Below are 16367 nucleotides of genomic sequence, written 5' to 3' on the forward strand. Positions count from 1 at the left end.
ATCAAACCGTATCATGAGCATTAGAAGAATGGCCACCACGATTACTTCAACAATCAAGCTTCCCAGCGGGTATGAGATACCTCGTTTGGGCTTTGGAGTATGTACTCATCCATTTGTAAAAGTATTGACGCCGGACTAATAAAAACTCCAGGTCTACAAGACGTAATGACCCCGCCATAACATCACCCCGCCAGAGCTAACATTCTCACGCAGACCTCCAGAGGAGACAGAGCGATGCTGTCTCGATGCTTTCAAGGCTGGCTACCGCCATGTATGTACCCATCTTTGAGCACTAGCAGAACAACCTTGTTGACTCGAGTCCAGATTGATTCCGCGGCGATGTACCGCAATGAAGAAGGCTGCGGAAACGCCATCCGCGCATCTGGAATTCCCCGCGAGCAGATCTTCTTCACCTCCAAAGTCTTCGACATCAGCTATGATGCCGCCAAAGCACAGGTCGATAAGAGCTTGGCGCTGGCAAAATTGGACTATATCGACCTGATCCTCCTGCACAAGCCAATGGGCGGTTCCGAGAATCGTAAGGGTGCCTGGAAAGCTGTAAGTCCAGCAAAACCCTTACCAAAGCATAATCATCGCTAATTTTATCCCAAGCTGGTTGAAGCCGTCGAAGCCGGCAAAGTCCGGTCCATCGGGGTGAGCAACTATAGTGTCCACCACCTCAACGAACTCGAGCGTCACATTGCCGAGCTTGAAACTGAGGGTGGCAAGGGTAAAGGTGGTGTTGTGAGTATTCAGCAGGTTGAGCTTCATCCGTGGTTGGCGCGTAAGGATATTGTCGACTGGTGCACACAGCGTGGGGTCGCTGTTCAGGCCTACTGTCCTATTGTGCGCGGTAATCGGTGGGACGAGCCTGCACTTCAGCGGCTGGTGAAGAAGTATGGAAAGACGGAGGCTCAGATATTGATTCGGTGGAGTCTGGATAAGGGTCTTATTCCGTTGCCGAAGAGTGCTACTCCGTCACGCATTGCGGCTAATGCGGAAGTGTTTGACTTTTCATTGACGCCTGAAGAGGTAAAGGGGCTGGAGACGGATGAATATAGTCCAGTGGCTTGGGATCCAACTGTGTCTAGGCTTGAAGATTAAGTTTATAGGTAAAACATCGGACGGGCCGCAATCGCACTAAATTCATGGGTTCAAAATTGTCTCTCTCTTTTTTGGTAAGATGCGATCGACTTTATAGGTGAATGTATCCGATGAACATTGTGGCTTGCGTAAAGACTGGAATGGGCCCTGTTCATGACGTGTATGGCAAAGGGCAAAGGGCCAAACACCTTCCAGGCGCGCCTATCGAACAATGTAAACATCCCACGTCCTTGTCCGCCACTGAATGCTTATTCCAGCGGGTTGCAGAAAGTACAGGATTGGGGCGGGGTAGCCTCTTGGAGCTGAAGACGCCTAGAACATCCGAGACTCGTCTGCTGACAGGACCTTTACACTTGTGTTCCAACTCATCAGATGATGTAGGGTGTATCTCTTTTGTTCTCTGTTTCTGTTTCCGACGCTTTTATCTTCAAAACGACAGCTGTAACTCTCTCCCATCTAAATTTCCCCCCATTTACAGAGCCGCAGAGGCATGGAAAGGGTGAAAAGGCGCTTCTGTGCTGATGATTTCCAAAGAGGTATGAGATAGCCCCTTCGCGGTAGTTAGTGCGCGCTAATAGGCGGCGTTTCCATCAGGGCTCGAGGTTTTGGATAGGGAGATGGGCAAGGATGACTGGTTGATCGCTTTCGCTCCCATTACATTAATCTCCACGGGAGGCTTCCTCGCGACCAACTATTTCCACAACCGCGAGAGCACGGGCGATTTGGATTATCTTCTCGAACCCCAGTGGGCGAGCGACAACGATGTGAAACGGCCGTTGCAGAATGCGATGATACGTACGGCAAACCAACTGGGGTTTACCGAAGACTGGGTCAATGATGACATGGCATTTTTCATCCCCGAACAGTCCAGACAAGACTTGTTCGAGATGGCACACGAGCAGAATATCGTTCTCTGGGAGGGGCCCAATCTACGGGTACTTGCCGTTCCACTGGAATATGCACTGGAACGGAAGCTTCGGCGCATCCATAATAGCAGGAAACATGTCAAGCGAGGATCGGATATCGTTGACGTAGTCGCGATTCTGAGGCATCTGCGGATGCAGAATGCCGGCCCGTTGAGCAGGGAGCATATCCGGACACTGAATATCTGTTCATTTGAGATGCCGCCGGACAGTGCAACAATGAGCGAGATCGCTTCTGCATACCGGCAGGAGCATGACGAAGAGGCGTTTGACTAGATCTGCACATGACGTATCTGGCCCTTGCATTTCACACCGTGTAAAAGTGACCAGTGTTGGCCACAATATTCCTCTCTGCAAATGAAGGGTTTTCCCCACCATCTTCGAGTACAAGTCTTCCCTGTACATCTAGCAGTTCTCCAGGCAGGTCTGCAATGCACTCGACATCGATTGCGGGCACGCTCCAAGTCCAACCGGGTGCGGTTTCCGCCACGAATGGTGGAAGCGGATCCTCAAATGTCTTACGATAGATATGCTTCCGCTTATCCCTTCGCATTCCCACGCTCATGCGCCAGTTGAATGCCCTTGCAAGTTCCTCGGCGACACAGGCCAGAATCGCGTACCGCACGGGGTCGCAATCGCACGGGTCAGGAATCCGGCTGACTTTCCACGACCTCTCATTCTGGTAGAAGAAGTATTCTACCTGTGGGCCGATCGCATAGGGTTCTCGTGCGATCATCGCCTCATATATTCGGTATAAAGCTCGAAGTGGGGTGTCTCTGGCGCGCCATAGAGGGACCGAACTCATGTTGGCCAGGTCTGTAGTGGCTGCGCGGGAATCCAGGAGCGGGATGTTGTTCACCATGGTCTTCAAAGGTACCTGGTCGGGGACGCGAAAGTGCCATGTTGGGAATGGCCAGAAGAGGCGTAGCAGGGCAAGGACAGGGTACTTATGTCGATGGCCAAGGCGGATAAGGCTGGTTCGTAGTCGAAGGGGTGACTCGAGATCGTAGAAAAACCGACGTACCCGCATCCACCAGGTGATATGAGATTTTGGACTGTGCCGCACCATCCTGCTAGCGAGCTTGATCGGCTTTAAAGGTTATGGCATGGTTGTGGCACAATGTTTTGCTCTGCTTGAGAATCTCAGGGTAAAGTGAGCATCGACGATCTACCCGCTATTCCCGATTAAGTATATTGGTGCCTGACTACCAGGGCTGCCCTGGTAGTCAGGCTTCAATGAAGTATGCATTGCATTTTCTATTGCAGACTCCCGAGGCAAGAAACATCCCGTTCAATATCTTGATGGAGCTCTGCTTCAAGAGGTATATTCCATGTAGTAGATTAGCAACGGCAAATGGCATCATGAGCGAAACCTAATATGAAGGTCCACTCACCGTTTATTGTGGCCCGATTCTCACCTCTCTACGCTCATCATCTTACTATTTGCTCACCGCTCATCTAATCTTGATCTCCAAACTTAAAGATATACAGGCCCTTGAATTATTTCCCCTGATACTGTACAGTAGTCCAGAGTGAAACTATCCGAAGCCTCAGCCAACCAGAATCCCACGTGGAGCGGTAGCTGCTCATCCCATGTGAATCCAGGGGCGCTCCTGATTTGGCCACATGAACATTCCATAAACAGCCCCTTTAGAACGATAACCCCCTAAACGTCCAGTGAGCGACACATGCCGGTTGAAATATGGGGGTTGAAGGAGCGTGCTTGTTTTGGTGCGCGTCTTAGCGTGTTGAGTACATGCCACTTTTGGCCTTGGGTATCGAGTCAGAGCCCATGTGCTCTATGCACATGGACTGACTCGTAGGCTACGCTCTCTCCGTGGCATTCGTCATTTGCCCGGTGCTTTAACCCCTCCAGGCCAGATTAACTGGTAATGCAGTGCAGCATGATGCTTGTACAGTATGCCGTGCAGTCTGTGTCACATATTGAAAACTGACTGTGCTGTCGATCTTGCTTAATTCTAGCAACTGGACCCAGAATGAAGCCAATTAATGCAACTCCATAACTGGTCGTAGACTGAGGGGCCTTTATATCCCCAGTAGTTCCCACAGCTTGTGGTTTGAGTCAGTTTCTTGACGACCGAGGAGCAACGCTCACTATGAAGTACTCACGAACGCTAACTACTTTGTCTCTGCTGCCGTTTTCTGCAGCAGAGGACCTGACCAAGCATGTAGATGTCTTGTGGGTTCTCTCAAACCTCATGTTGAAAGATGTTATTAACATCCTGAAGCATGGGAACCCAAAACGGAGGCAATGATTTCCCCGGCGCTGCAAGACCCTTCGGCATGGTCAAGCTAGGTCCTGATCTGCTGCACTCTGGCACAGATTCCTATTCGGGTTATTTACCGAACGGAAACTTCTCCGGCTTCAGTATGATGCATGAACAAGGCACCGGCGGAGCACCCAAGTATGGCACCGTTTCACAGCTACCGTTGGTCGGCAACGTCAGCGACCCTTTGTCCAATATCACCGTATCTAGAAAAGAGTCTGATCAAGGTTCTGTTGGGTACTACAAAGCTCAGACCGGGGACGGTGTGGAAGTCGAGCTCAGTGCTTCAGCTCGAGCTGGTATGTATCGATATAAGTTCCCATCTGGCTCTCGAGGTAATGTGTTGGTGGATGTCTCGCATGTATTGCCTTCATTCCGCGGCCAGGGCCTTGGTCAGAACTATATGGGCGGCAATTTGTCAATCTTTGCAGATGGTCATTACGAAGGCTCTGGGATCTATGATAATGGATGGAATGAAGCCCCGGATTGGAAAATTTATTTCTGTGAGTCTTAATTCCAATTAAACTACGCAGACTCTGACGTTTTAGCTAGGCGGGTACTTCAACTCATCTGCAACAAGCAACAAGACATACACTGCGACAGGCGCGGAAAAGAGTGTTGAACAGCCAGGTGGCTTTGTGACGTCTGCCTCTGGCTCTACTCGAGTGGGTGGGCTATTTTCGTTCAGTGATAGTGAAGTCGTTTCCCGCGTGGGGATTTCCTGGATCTCCACAGAGCAGGCCTGCGATCATGTGAATCGCGAGATCCCCGAGAGCATGACCTTTGAATCTGTCGTGGATGATGCTGTCTCGGACTGGAACAGCAAGGTGTTGTCTAAGATCACCACGACCAATGCCAATGACACCAGCCTCGGTTTACTTTACACCTCGCTGTACTTTATGCATCTGATTCCAACCAACCAGACCGGCGAGAACCCGGGTTGGAAATCATCCGAACCCTACTATCAGGACATATTCACGTTCTGGGTAAGTCTCGCCAGCTCCATCTTTCCCCATATACTAATTCCATGCAGGACTTATTCCGCTGCTCCACATCTCTTATGCAGGTTCTACAGCCAACCGCCTATGAAGAGCAGATCCGGTCACTAATCGACATCTGGCGATTCGACGGCTACCTACCTGACGCACGCTCATCTAATTACAACGGCCGCACACAGGGTGGCTCCAATGCCGACAACGTCCTCGCAGATGCATACGTCAAGGGCGTTCGTGGCGCAGTCAACTGGGAAGACGGATACAAAGCCATGGTCAAAGACGCAGAAGTGACACCTGCCAACTACCCCGTGGACCCGATGTCCCCCGACTCTTCCACCCATCAAGGCCGAGGGGCTCTCCCAGACTGGCTTAGCCTGGGCTATATTACACCGACATTCAACCGTGCAGTCAGTCGGGCCGTTGAGTATGCATACAATGACTTTGGGTTGTACCAAGTTGCTTCAGGGCTGGGGAGAGACGACGATGCACGCAAATACCTCAACCGCTCGCGCAACTGGCGCAACCATTGGAACCCGGACCAGACTTCGCTTGGATTCTCTGGGTTTGTGGTACCTCGTAACCGCAGCGGTTTTATCGATGTGGATACCTTGAACGCGGGCGGCTACTGGACAGATCCCTACTACGAGGCTAGTGCCTGGGCATATTCATTTGCGGATGTGCACGACATGAAAGAGATGATCAAGATGATGGGAGGGAATGAAACAGTCTTGAACCGGCTGAATACTATGTTCACAGAGGGCGCAAGTGGATCGAGCGGAACTATCTTTGATCCCACCAACGAGCCGTAAGCCTGTTCTTTCTATATTCGATGGGCCTCGCTGACCTGCATGACAGAATGTTTAATCTCCCCTATCTGTACCACTTCATCAACCGGCAGGACCTGTCGGTAGAGCGGTCCCGCAAGGTGGCCAAGAGCGACTATTCGACCGGAGTGACCGGTCTACCGGGCAACAGCGATGCCGGGGCCATGCAGACCTGGCTGCTCTGGAACATGATCGGCCTGTATCCGATCACGGGCCAGACAACCTTCCTGATCCATTCACCTTGGTTCGGGTCAATGACCATTGACCTAGGTGATGGCAAGAAGCTGCGGATCACGTCCACTGGAGGCGATGGCAATGGCGACAGCAATATCTACGTTCAAAGTCTCAAGGTCAACGGGCAGGTGTGGAAGCGGAACTGGTTGACTTGGGATGATGTCTTTGCGAAGGGAGGAACGCTTGAGTTTGAGCTTGGGCCGACCGCGGTCAATTGGACCCGCGGCGAGCTGCCACCGAGTCCTGCGTCGGAGTAGATATGTCGTATTTATGGTTTGTTTTTTTTCTCATGTCTTGTACATGTTTTTGTGCCTGGTGCCTGTTGGGTGTTCAACAACCCAGAGGGAGACATCGATGATATCATAGCATATCAAACCCGCTGGTCGGGTTTGGGCAAATTCGATAGGGCCAGTCGCTCCATTGCATTGACTGATAGATCGATCCAGATAATACGATAAACTGAGTTTTCACCGGGATGCAAGTAGCATACAGTGAGGGTCTGGAAAGCGGCCCGTCAGCTGCATCGAGGTTGTACAGGCCAGGAACGGCGGGACTGGATGTTTTCGGCACGGAGATAGATTCAGGTACATGGGCTATGTAGCTAGGTATGGCGATGAATAGCCCCCTGGGGAGGTCCCCTAGCGAAGATAAGAATGGACGCTGAGATACCTGAGATACATGAAATACGCGAAATACAAGACAATAGGCCGAAACTGTTGAGCGCAAAGCTGTCATAGCAAAAACAGGGAAGTCCAGAACGCGGAGGCCCGAGCTCCCCGCATCCCCACCTCGCCATCACAGCTTGCCAATCACTCCAGGATACGGAGCCGATAATTGTTCAAGAGGGGGCCTTCCCCTCTCTCTCTCTTCTCGTCTCTTCTCTTTTTTTTATTTTATCTATCTTCAATATGTCTGCCATACAAGAAGCTATCGATTCAAGCCCTGCCGATGGCACAGGTATGTTCCGTCCGCCGCGACTGAGAAGCTCGACTAAAGCTCGACTAATGCAACCCCAGGCGTCCTCAAGCTCGATCCGTGGCTGGAATCTCATAAAGACGTGCTGAAGCAGCGCTACAGCTTGGTAAAGAAATGGGCCAATGCTATCGACGAGTCGGAGGGTGGACTGGACAAGTTCAGTAAAGTGAGAAGACCCCCTCCCCCCCCCAAAGCTCCGAAACTTTCCCGGGAACCCACCAAGGTGGCAGGGTAGATCTGACGATTAACACTCTCGCAGGGCTATGAATCCTTCGGTCTAATTGTCCAGCCCAATGGTGATATCTCCTATCGCGAGTGGGCACCCAATGCTGTGGAAGCGTCGCTGGTCGGTGACTTCAGTACGTTCCCCCTCACCCCAACAGACACCGAATTCGAATACTGAGACTAGCAGACAACTGGGATGTCAATGCAAACCAGATGAAGAAGAATACCTTCGGTGTGTGGGAAGTGTTAGTTCCCGCGCAAAACGGAGCCCCGGCGATTCCTCACGAGAGCAAGATCAAGGCAAGGGACAACCCAAAGGCAATCGACGAACCAAGTCTAACTAGACAACAGATCACCATGGTGCTCCCCAGCTCTGAGCGCATCTACCGAATCCCAGCATGGATCAAACGAGTCGTTCAGGATCTCAACATCTCCCCCGTATACGACGCAGTCTTCTGGAACCCGCCCGCCAACGAGCGATACCAGTTCCAGCACCCGCGACCCAAGAAGCCAGAGAGTCTGCGAATCTACGAGGCTCACGTCGGTATCTCGTCTCCCGAGACAAGAGTCGCCACCTACAAGGAGTTCACCAAGAATATGCTGCCTCGTATCAAGTACCTGGGCTACAACGCCATCCAGCTCATGGCCGTCATGGAGCATGCCTACTATGCCAGCTTCGGCTATCAGGTGAACAATTTCTTCGCTGCCAGCAGTCGCTATGGATCCCCTGAGGACCTGAAGGAGCTCATTGACACTGCCCACAGCCTGGGCTTGGTGGTTCTGCTGGACGTGGTGCACAGCCACGCTTCGAAGAACGTGCTTGATGGTATCAACGAGTTCGATGGCTCCGATCACCTTTATTTCCATGGGGGCAATAAGGGTCGTCATGAACTGTGGGATAGTCGTTTGTTCAACTATGGTAGCCATGAAGTGCTGCGTTTCCTCCTGAGTAACCTTCGATTCTGGATGGAGGAGTACCAGTTTGATGGCTTCCGCTTTGACGGTGTCACTAGCATGCTTTACCAACACCACGGCATTGGAACGTACGTTGAATCTACTCCCCGTCATTTTTGGCTCTCTGTTAACCATTGCATCTAGCGGCTTCTCTGGTGGATACCACGAGTACTTTGGACCCGGTGTTGACGAAGAGGGCGTCACATACCTGACCCTCGCCAACGAGATGCTGCACAAGCTCTACCCGGACTGCATCACCGTAGCAGAGGATGTATCTGGAATGCCAGCCCTGTGTGTCCCCCACGCCCTTGGCGGTCTCGGATTCGACTACCGTCTCGCCATGGCCATCCCAGACATGTACATCAAGCTTCTAAAAGAAAGTACAGATGGCGAATGGGACATGGGCAATCTAACCCACACCCTGACTAACCGCCGTCACGGCGAGAAGACCATCGCCTACGCCGAGAGCCACGACCAAGCGTAAGTCCACTCCTCCCTCAAAATGAAAAACCCCCACCCTCATCTAACCACCACAACAGACTGGTCGGCGACAAGAGTCTAATGATGTGGCTCTGCGACAAGGAAATGTACACCCACATGTCCGTCCTCACAGAATTCACCCCTGTGATCGAGCGCGGCATGGCATTGCACAAAATGATCCGCCTGATAACCCACAGCTTGGGAGGCGAAGGCTACCTTAACTTCGAAGGCAACGAATTCGGACATCCCGAATGGCTCGATTTCCCTCGCGAAGGAAACGACAACTCATTCTGGTACGCCCGGCGCCAACTTAATCTCACGGACGACAACCTTCTCCGCTACCACTTCCTGAACGACTTCGATCGCGCAATGCAGCTCACCGAGCAGAAGTACGGCTGGCTGCATGCGCCACAGGCGTATATCAGCCTCAAGAATGAGGCTGATAAGGTGGTTGTCTATGAACGGGCGGGCTTGTTGTGGATCTTCAATTTCCACCCTACTAATAGCTTCACGGATTATCGGGTTGGTGTTGATGTTCCGGGGACTTATCGGATTGTGCTCGACTCGGATGATCCGGCGTTTGGAGGTCTGGGACGCAATGTTAAGGATACGAGGTTCTTTACGACTGATATGCCGTGGAATGGAAGGGGGAACTTTGTGCAGGTCTATCTGCCGACAAGGACCGCGTTGGTTCTTGCGCTGGAGCAGACTCTTTGAAGGGTTTGTCGGGATTTGTCGGGATTTGTGATTCAACGTTATACGAAGGTAGACTGCATATTTTTGAACCAGATTGCGTTTAGCCAGTTTTGATAATCTTACAGTTTGTATTGAAAATTGCGCTTGACGTAGACTGGACGTGGATATCGGCGATTCATCCCAGAAAGCCCAGGAGTTCGGATGTCATTTACCCTGATAGAGACGCCGAGCGTCAAGGTAATAGCTGGCAGGTAGACAGATAACAGTAAGATCCAAGGGCATAGAGCGGAGCTCACTGGGCATCCAAGAGACGAATCTACAAACCTAGATATGAACGCTACAATCTAGAATCTAGAATCTAGAATGGAAAGACACAAGAGAAAATGAATTGATACAAAGGAAATCCGATTGACCAGGATATTTAGGGTTGCCTTTAGGGCCATGGGTTTTCAACTCTAAATACACAATAATGAAACACGCGCCAGCCAGGGGTGTCCAGCCGGGCTTTAAAAAGACCAAGAAATCTCATCAACTCGCTCAGTTAGACATGTTCGTCCCCATCCCATCCACCAAATCTCCCATTTTCTTTCCCCTCGCCCCCAAATCAGTCTTCCCGATCATGGGTCCGGTCAGTCCATAAGCCTCTCTGTTTCCAGATAGAGGCCTAGATCGAACAACTCAAGTGCAAATCCCCACACAGGACGTCAGGAAACTGAAAATGGCAATCAAAATCCCTTTCTTTTCTTTCTCTTCGAGATCGAGTACTATACACGCATTCGAAAAAGGAAAGTGACGTCGGGGGCAGCGCAGGACGAAAGTTCGAACAAGGAAAAAGATTCCAGACCACAAGAAAAGTAACGACCAATATGAAGGGGGCAAAGAGAAATCATTGTGGGCGTGAAATGGTTGAACAGAGGGGACGCCGCTAGCTAGCAAATGACAGAATTACATTTAGGCCGATCCCTCAAGCTCAGCCAGGATCTTCTCACCCTTGGCGCGAGCAGACTCGATGTCACCAACCATGTAGAAGGCGGCCTCGGGGAGGTCATCAGCCTCACCGTGGATGATGGCCTTGAAGGAGCGGATAGTGTCCTTCAAGTCAACGAGCTGACCCTCGATACCAGTGAAGACCTGGGCGACAGCGAAGGGCTGGGACAGGAAACGCTGGAGCTTACGGGCACGCTCGACGGTGAGCTTGTCAGCCTCGGACAACTCGTCCATACCCAGAATGGCAATGATATCCTGGAGGGACTTGTACTCCTGGAGCATCTGCTGGACACGGGTGGCGGTGTTGTAGTGCTCGTCACCGATAACACGGGGGTCGAGCATACGGGACTTGGAGTCGAGGGGGTCGACAGCGGGGTAGATACCCAACTCGGAGATACCACGGGACAAGACAGTGGTGGCGTCCAAGTGAGCGAAGGTGGTGGCGGGGGCAGGATCAGTCAGATCGTCAGCGGGGACGTAGACGGCCTGGACGGAGGTAATGGAACCCTTCTGGGTGGTGGTGATACGCTCCTGCATACCACCCATGTCGACGGCCAGAGTGGGCTGGTAACCGACAGCGGAGGGAATACGACCCAGCAGGGCAGACACCTCGGAACCGGCCTGGGTGAAACGGAAAATGTTGTCAATGAAGAGCAGCACATCCTGACCCTCGTCGTCACGGAAGTACTCGGCAATGGTCAGACCGGTAAGGGCGACACGGGCACGGGCACCCGGGGGCTCGTTCATCTGACCGAAGACCAGAGACACCTTGGAGTCACCATCAAGCTGGATGACACCAGTCTCCTGCATCTCGTGGTACAGATCGTTACCCTCACGGGTACGCTCACCGACACCACAGAAGACGGAGTAACCACCGTGAGCCTTGGCGATGTTGTTCTAAGGGAATTGAATTAGTATTGCATGTCCAATTGACAGCGTCCAACCGAAGGGAAGGAACTCACAATCAACTCCTGAATGAACACAGTCTTGCCGACACCGGCACCACCGAACAGACCAATCTTACCACCACGGGCATAGGGGGCAAGGAGATCGACGACCTTGATACCGGTGACGAGAATCTCGGCTGAGGTAGACTGCTCAACGAAGAGCGGGGGATCAGCGTGAATGGGCTTGAATTGAGTAGCCTTGATGGGGCCACGCTCGTCAATGGGGTCACCAGTGACGTTGATGATACGGCCCAGGGTGCCGGCACCGACAGGGACCTTGATGGGGGCACCAGTGTCCTGAGCGGCAACACCACGGGACAGACCCTCGGTACCTATTCGAAGCAGGCGATGTTAGCAAGGTGGTGAGGTGGTGAGGGTGTCGGGCCGACCGAGTGTGGGTCCCCTTCCGGTGAAAGGGGGAACGACAACACGGTGGCTCGACAACCTAACAGGGGAGGGGCAGCTTACCGTCCATGGCAATAGTACGGACGACATTCTCACCCAGATGTTGCTAAAAGGATCGGGTTAGCTTGCTTAGGTCGGGGGAAGCTGGGGCGTCCAATCAGAGAGCACGTACGGCAACCTCGAGCACGAGCTTCTGTCCGTTGTTCTCGGTCGTAATGGCGTTCAGAATGGCAGGGAGCTTCTCGCCATCGAACTTAACTATAATGCGGCGAATAGCAAGTCAGATATTGTCCAGGAGATGAGATTGAGATCGATTGCGATGGGTTTGGAGATGGATTGGGGACCAGGAAAAAGATTTTCGCATCCCCCGATATCCGTCGCCAGGGAGGTGATTCGGAACACGTACCGTCAACGACGGCACCAATGACCTGGTGGACACGGCCAGACAGAGCGGCGTCGGTGCTGGCGAGGCGAGCAGACAGGGCAGGCAGAGCATTGGAGCGGAGAGGCTGGAAAGCGCGAGCGACGGGGGTCGGCCGGGCAAGTGCAGCCCTCCCGAAGGTCCGGGCGAGACCGCTGTGGGAAAAACGAAGTCAGAGGAGAGTCCTAGATAAAAAAAGGAAAAAGACGAGATGGAAAGGTCAGCAATATGGGGCATACCTCTTGAACATGATGAAGGTGTTGAAGAGCGAGGTGGTAGGGGACAAGGGTTTTGGATGGGGGGAGGAAAAGAGGGAAGAAGGAGGAAGAAGAGGTTGGTGGACTCTTTGCACGGGAACTGGGCGGACTTAGCCTTTCCGGGGCGGTTTTGCCGATGGTCCCGTGATGAACCGACTGTGTTTTCGTACAAACAACCTCCATCTTTGATTAAGACTTGAATTTACATAGCTTCTTTTTTGCATGCTCTTCTATTCTCGCTACCCTTACTGATGACCCCGATAACTTCTTGGTGGCGGCCTAGGTGCCGTTGCCCCCGGTTGCTAGGGACATTCGCACTTTCTCACCGGCCCGCTTGGCGCCCGGATGCAGGCTAATTACCATACCTCGACCTAACATACTTCGAAAAACATTACATTGAATCTCTCAAGGACAAACCAGATGCATAGTCACTCGTTTTATCCATTGACCCGAAATAGGAGGCGTGGTGGTGCTTCCTACCTGCAGGGGACCTGAGCTTCCCCCGGGTGGAAATCTCTGACGTGTTGCTCGGGAGCCCCCAAGCCGTCCATCCGCGATCTGGTATGAGCGCCTTGGAACCTTGGGGGAGCTCCCACACACCTCCCTTAAGCTCTATAGCCATGTAAAAACAGTACCTAGACCTACAGCTAACAGCCCATACACACTCAACCCCCTAAAAAACACGTCGCAATTCCCATGGTCGATACGACTCAGCTGGACAGGGGTTCTCCGCACCGCCGCTGCAGGTTCCGAATCCCTCCGGACGCACCATGCCATATGCAGGACACAGACAACAGGACACATGGACCGCCTACGCCATCAAAATTGAAGAAGGAAAAACAACATATTTCTCTATAGCTACAAAAGAGATACATTGATTATAGCACAGTACGGGATACACGCATTTTCGGATGCTTGTCGACCAAAAAGACAGACTCGGTGAACAGCTCAGATCGGCTCCGGTCGGGGGCCCATCATGCGAGCAGATCACGCTCGCGTCAGTAGACCCATGCCCCAGAGAGAGATCCTCAAGGAGCTCTGATGGGCGTGCGACAATCGAATCCCAGCCCCGCCCAAAGTCGACGTCTGCACTCTGTTCACCCTCGGGCTTCTAACCCACCTATTGCTTCTCGGCGGAAGGGCTCTGGACGAAGCCTTGGCCCTCATAGTCGGGCTTGCTGATGCCGTGAATGGGGTTGATCTTCTCGGCCTGTAGGAGTAAAGCTTGTTAGGATCCGATATATGGACGATTGCGGTCGCGGTCGTGGCGATATCAAACTCGCGCGGCTGGACATGGAGGAGTGTACTTACCTTGGCGTATTCGTTGGAGGCCTCCTGCCACTCCTTGGACATGGTCTTGGGCAGGGGCTTGCCGAAGAGGTGGATAACGTAGAAGACACCGAACGAGGCGAGGGTGAGCTGGGCCACCTTGAAGAAGATCTTCCAGCCCTCACCCTTGGGAGCCTGGGCACGGGGGCCGTGGGGACCGAAGGCGATCCAGTAAGCTATAGAGTGAAAAGAAAAGATATCAGCACGCCGAGATAGGAAAGATTGAAGGTTCGGGTCGGTTTTTGAGATGCCTCAAACTTCACCCTCGGAAGACGCAGGGTACGACGAAATCGACTTCCGACAACGAACCCCATTGTACAAGGGACAATACGTACCGGCCTTCTTCTCGTGGAGGGTCATCTGGTGCCAGTCAACCTTCATACGGTCGCGGAGGTTCATCCACAGCTCGGCCTGCTCCTGAGGGGGCATAGCCTCCCAGCGCTTCTCAATGCCGGCGAGGGTGGGGTTCGAGATAGCATGGTCGGAAGCAAAGCGAGTCTGCAGGGTGTTCACGGCGGCAGGGCCAGCGCGGAGGGTGGCCGGGGTGCGAGGCACAGCGCGAGCGACGGAGCGAAGAAACATTGTGCGGCAGGGTGGGAGGTGGTATCACCACGTCGAAATCGAGTCAATTGGGTATAAAAATGGGATGACCGGGGCCAGCAAAGTCTGGGACCACGGACGGACTCGGTCTGGGGGGGGAGAGAGTGGAGGGGGTGGTGATGGAGAAAGAGGTGAATCTTGTGGTTTGAGGTGGAAAGTCGAGGATCCGGACTAGCGTCTGAACTGGGTTTCGCCGCCCTCTGATTGGCCCTTTGCGGCCCAACCCGGCCGTCGGCTGCCAGTGAGAAGCATCATCATTCTCAGCAGACTCACGTTGGTATCATACGATGCAGGGGTGCGAGTCCAGTTCTAGCGCCTATTCTATGGTCATGGATGCCCAATTTTATCGATCAAACACCTGCTGAATAGCACTACGTCCCATAACCCCACGTGTGCGCCCGTTACCTTCCCCCCGAGCCTCGTACCACCACTAGATATACAATAAGGCCACAATAGCCCCCTCCAATTTACATACTCCAAGTGAAGTGAAAAATGTTCAGTGTCAAATTTCTTTTCAAGCCGCGTAATCTATCCAGTAGGCAGCAAGAATTCAGTACCGGCAACCCCGAATCCCTGCAGGTCATGATACCACTGATCACACGAGAGAAAAACAGCCAATTCGTAGCAGTTTTGCATTGCAACTAGGAAGAAAAACGAGGAGAACGGGGAGAAGGTATAGGATCGTGCCGTGGCGCATTCGAGGTCGAGCCTCTTATCGCGAGGCCCGGGCCCAGCCGGCGCCGTCAAAAAGAGTCAATCTATTTGCCAGCCTTGCCACCGCTGGCCTCGTTCAGAACGTGCTTCCACTCGATGTCGGACTTGTCGTCGGCGTGGAGGGAAGTGGAGACGTTGAGTGCGCTCTTCAGGGGCTCACGGGTGCTGGCGTAGATCATGGACCACTGCATATGGATTAGCGACGTTCTTGCGGCACGAGACGGGTATAGAACGTACCAGAGTAGGGGTCTCGCTGGGAACCCAGGAGATGAAGATGATCTTGCTTCTGTAATCGCGAATAAAAGTCAGAAGGAACATATCCTATCAGCTGCGGAGATACCTAGAGATCGAGATCGCGATCGAGATCTAGGCATCGGGGGTAATAACGCACCGCTTGCCTTCACCGCTACCAAGGTCATACTCGACGTCGTAGACAGCGAAACGGGGCATGGGGGAGCCGTTGGCGTTCTTAGCAGCATCGAGCTTGCTGCGGAAGACCTCGTAGTCCTGGTCGTGGCCAACCTCGTCGACAACAACGCTCTTCTTGTCATCGGAGATCTTGTAGATGATGAACTTGGTCTTGCCCTTGCTCAGACGGAACTCGTTGAATGCAGTGATGCACTCATCCTGAACCTGAACACTGCATATCGACTATCAATATCGAGGTCTGGAGGGGGGTAAGAGGGGTCAGGGGGAATTTGTCGTACCCAGATGCGAGCTGCACAACAACAAAGTTAACATATTGCGACAATATATAAGAGAAGTTTCGTAGTAACATACAGACATGATTGCTTGTGGAGATGAAAGAAATCAAAAAGACGACCGGTCGCCTAGGCTGGCACACGATGTCAGTGGCGGAGTTCGCAGAATCTGGTGGCCACGAGGCGCTGGGGGTGTCTGTCGACAATTCCGACGGTAGCAGTTAGTGAGCAACTTACAGAGAAGCAAAGTACAAGGGAGAGGGGACAATGATGAGGAGTGATGGGGAGGAGGCGGAGGGGTCGTTGCC

General features: G+C 52.7%; 8 protein-coding genes across 8 annotated transcripts; 4 read left to right on the forward strand and 4 right to left on the reverse strand.

Annotated features, from left to right (window-relative positions):
* Positions 1 to 28: 28 nt before the first annotated feature.
* Positions 29 to 1104, forward strand: N7443_002575 (aldo/keto reductase; the record flags this gene model as incomplete). Its single annotated transcript, XM_056882631.1, has 5 exons — positions 29 to 97; positions 152 to 162; positions 214 to 271; positions 325 to 558; positions 613 to 1104. The coding sequence occupies 5 exons, from the start codon at positions 29 to 31 to the stop codon at positions 1102 to 1104; spliced, it is 864 nt and encodes a 287-aa protein (XP_056744472.1).
* Positions 1105 to 1721: 617 nt separating this feature from the next.
* Positions 1722 to 2303, forward strand: N7443_002576 (uncharacterized protein; the record flags this gene model as incomplete). The annotated part of the gene is made up of 1 exon (XM_056882632.1): positions 1722 to 2303. One exon carries the CDS (start codon positions 1722 to 1724, stop codon positions 2301 to 2303), a length of 582 nt encoding a protein of 193 aa, XP_056744473.1.
* Positions 2304 to 2334: 31 nt separating this feature from the next.
* On the reverse strand, positions 2335 to 3096 carry N7443_002577 (glycosyl hydrolase; the record flags this gene model as incomplete). The annotated part of the gene is made up of 1 exon (XM_056882633.1): positions 2335 to 3096. The coding sequence occupies one exon, from the start codon at positions 3094 to 3096 to the stop codon at positions 2335 to 2337; it is 762 nt and encodes a 253-aa protein (XP_056744474.1).
* Positions 3097 to 4144: 1048 nt separating this feature from the next.
* N7443_002578 (alpha-1,2-mannosidase family protein) lies at positions 4145 to 6625 on the forward strand (the record flags this gene model as incomplete). The annotated part of the gene is made up of 5 exons (XM_056882634.1): positions 4145 to 4227; positions 4277 to 4818; positions 4868 to 5301; positions 5349 to 6115; positions 6166 to 6625. 5 exons carry the CDS (start codon positions 4145 to 4147, stop codon positions 6623 to 6625), a joined length of 2286 nt encoding a protein of 761 aa, XP_056744475.1.
* Positions 6626 to 7276: 651 nt separating this feature from the next.
* N7443_002579 (1,4-alpha-glucan branching enzyme GLC3) lies at positions 7277 to 9719 on the forward strand (the record flags this gene model as incomplete). Its single annotated transcript, XM_056882635.1, has 6 exons — positions 7277 to 7325; positions 7385 to 7509; positions 7603 to 7702; positions 7756 to 8611; positions 8667 to 9002; positions 9062 to 9719. 6 exons carry the CDS (start codon positions 7277 to 7279, stop codon positions 9717 to 9719), a joined length of 2124 nt encoding a protein of 707 aa, XP_056744476.1.
* Positions 9720 to 10649: 930 nt separating this feature from the next.
* N7443_002580 (F1F0 ATP synthase subunit beta) lies at positions 10650 to 12833 on the reverse strand (the record flags this gene model as incomplete). The annotated part of the gene is made up of 6 exons (XM_056882636.1): positions 12698 to 12833; positions 12444 to 12613; positions 12210 to 12295; positions 12101 to 12143; positions 11648 to 11964; positions 10650 to 11582 (listed from the first exon to the last, which is right to left on the reverse strand). Exons 1-6 carry the CDS (start codon positions 12706 to 12708, stop codon positions 10650 to 10652), a joined length of 1560 nt encoding a protein of 519 aa, XP_056744477.1. The 5' UTR covers positions 12709 to 12833.
* Positions 12834 to 13835: 1002 nt separating this feature from the next.
* N7443_002581 (cytochrome c oxidase subunit IV family protein) lies at positions 13836 to 14626 on the reverse strand (the record flags this gene model as incomplete). The annotated part of the gene is made up of 3 exons (XM_056882637.1): positions 13836 to 13925; positions 14027 to 14220; positions 14380 to 14626. The coding sequence occupies 3 exons, from the start codon at positions 14624 to 14626 to the stop codon at positions 13836 to 13838; spliced, it is 531 nt and encodes a 176-aa protein (XP_056744478.1).
* Positions 14627 to 15402: 776 nt separating this feature from the next.
* N7443_002582 (actin-binding ADF family protein) lies at positions 15403 to 16144 on the reverse strand (the record flags this gene model as incomplete). The annotated part of the gene is made up of 5 exons (XM_056882638.1): positions 15403 to 15543; positions 15596 to 15644; positions 15750 to 15998; positions 16066 to 16076; positions 16139 to 16144. 5 exons carry the CDS (start codon positions 16142 to 16144, stop codon positions 15403 to 15405), a joined length of 456 nt encoding a protein of 151 aa, XP_056744479.1.
* Positions 16145 to 16367: the final 223 nt, after the last annotated feature.

This window comes from Penicillium atrosanguineum (genome assembly GCF_028827265.1).
Source record: "Penicillium atrosanguineum strain IBT 20685 chromosome Unknown utg000002l_segment0_segment0, whole genome shotgun sequence".
In the NCBI taxonomy this organism is placed as follows: Eukaryota; Fungi; Ascomycota; class Eurotiomycetes; order Eurotiales; family Aspergillaceae; genus Penicillium; species Penicillium atrosanguineum.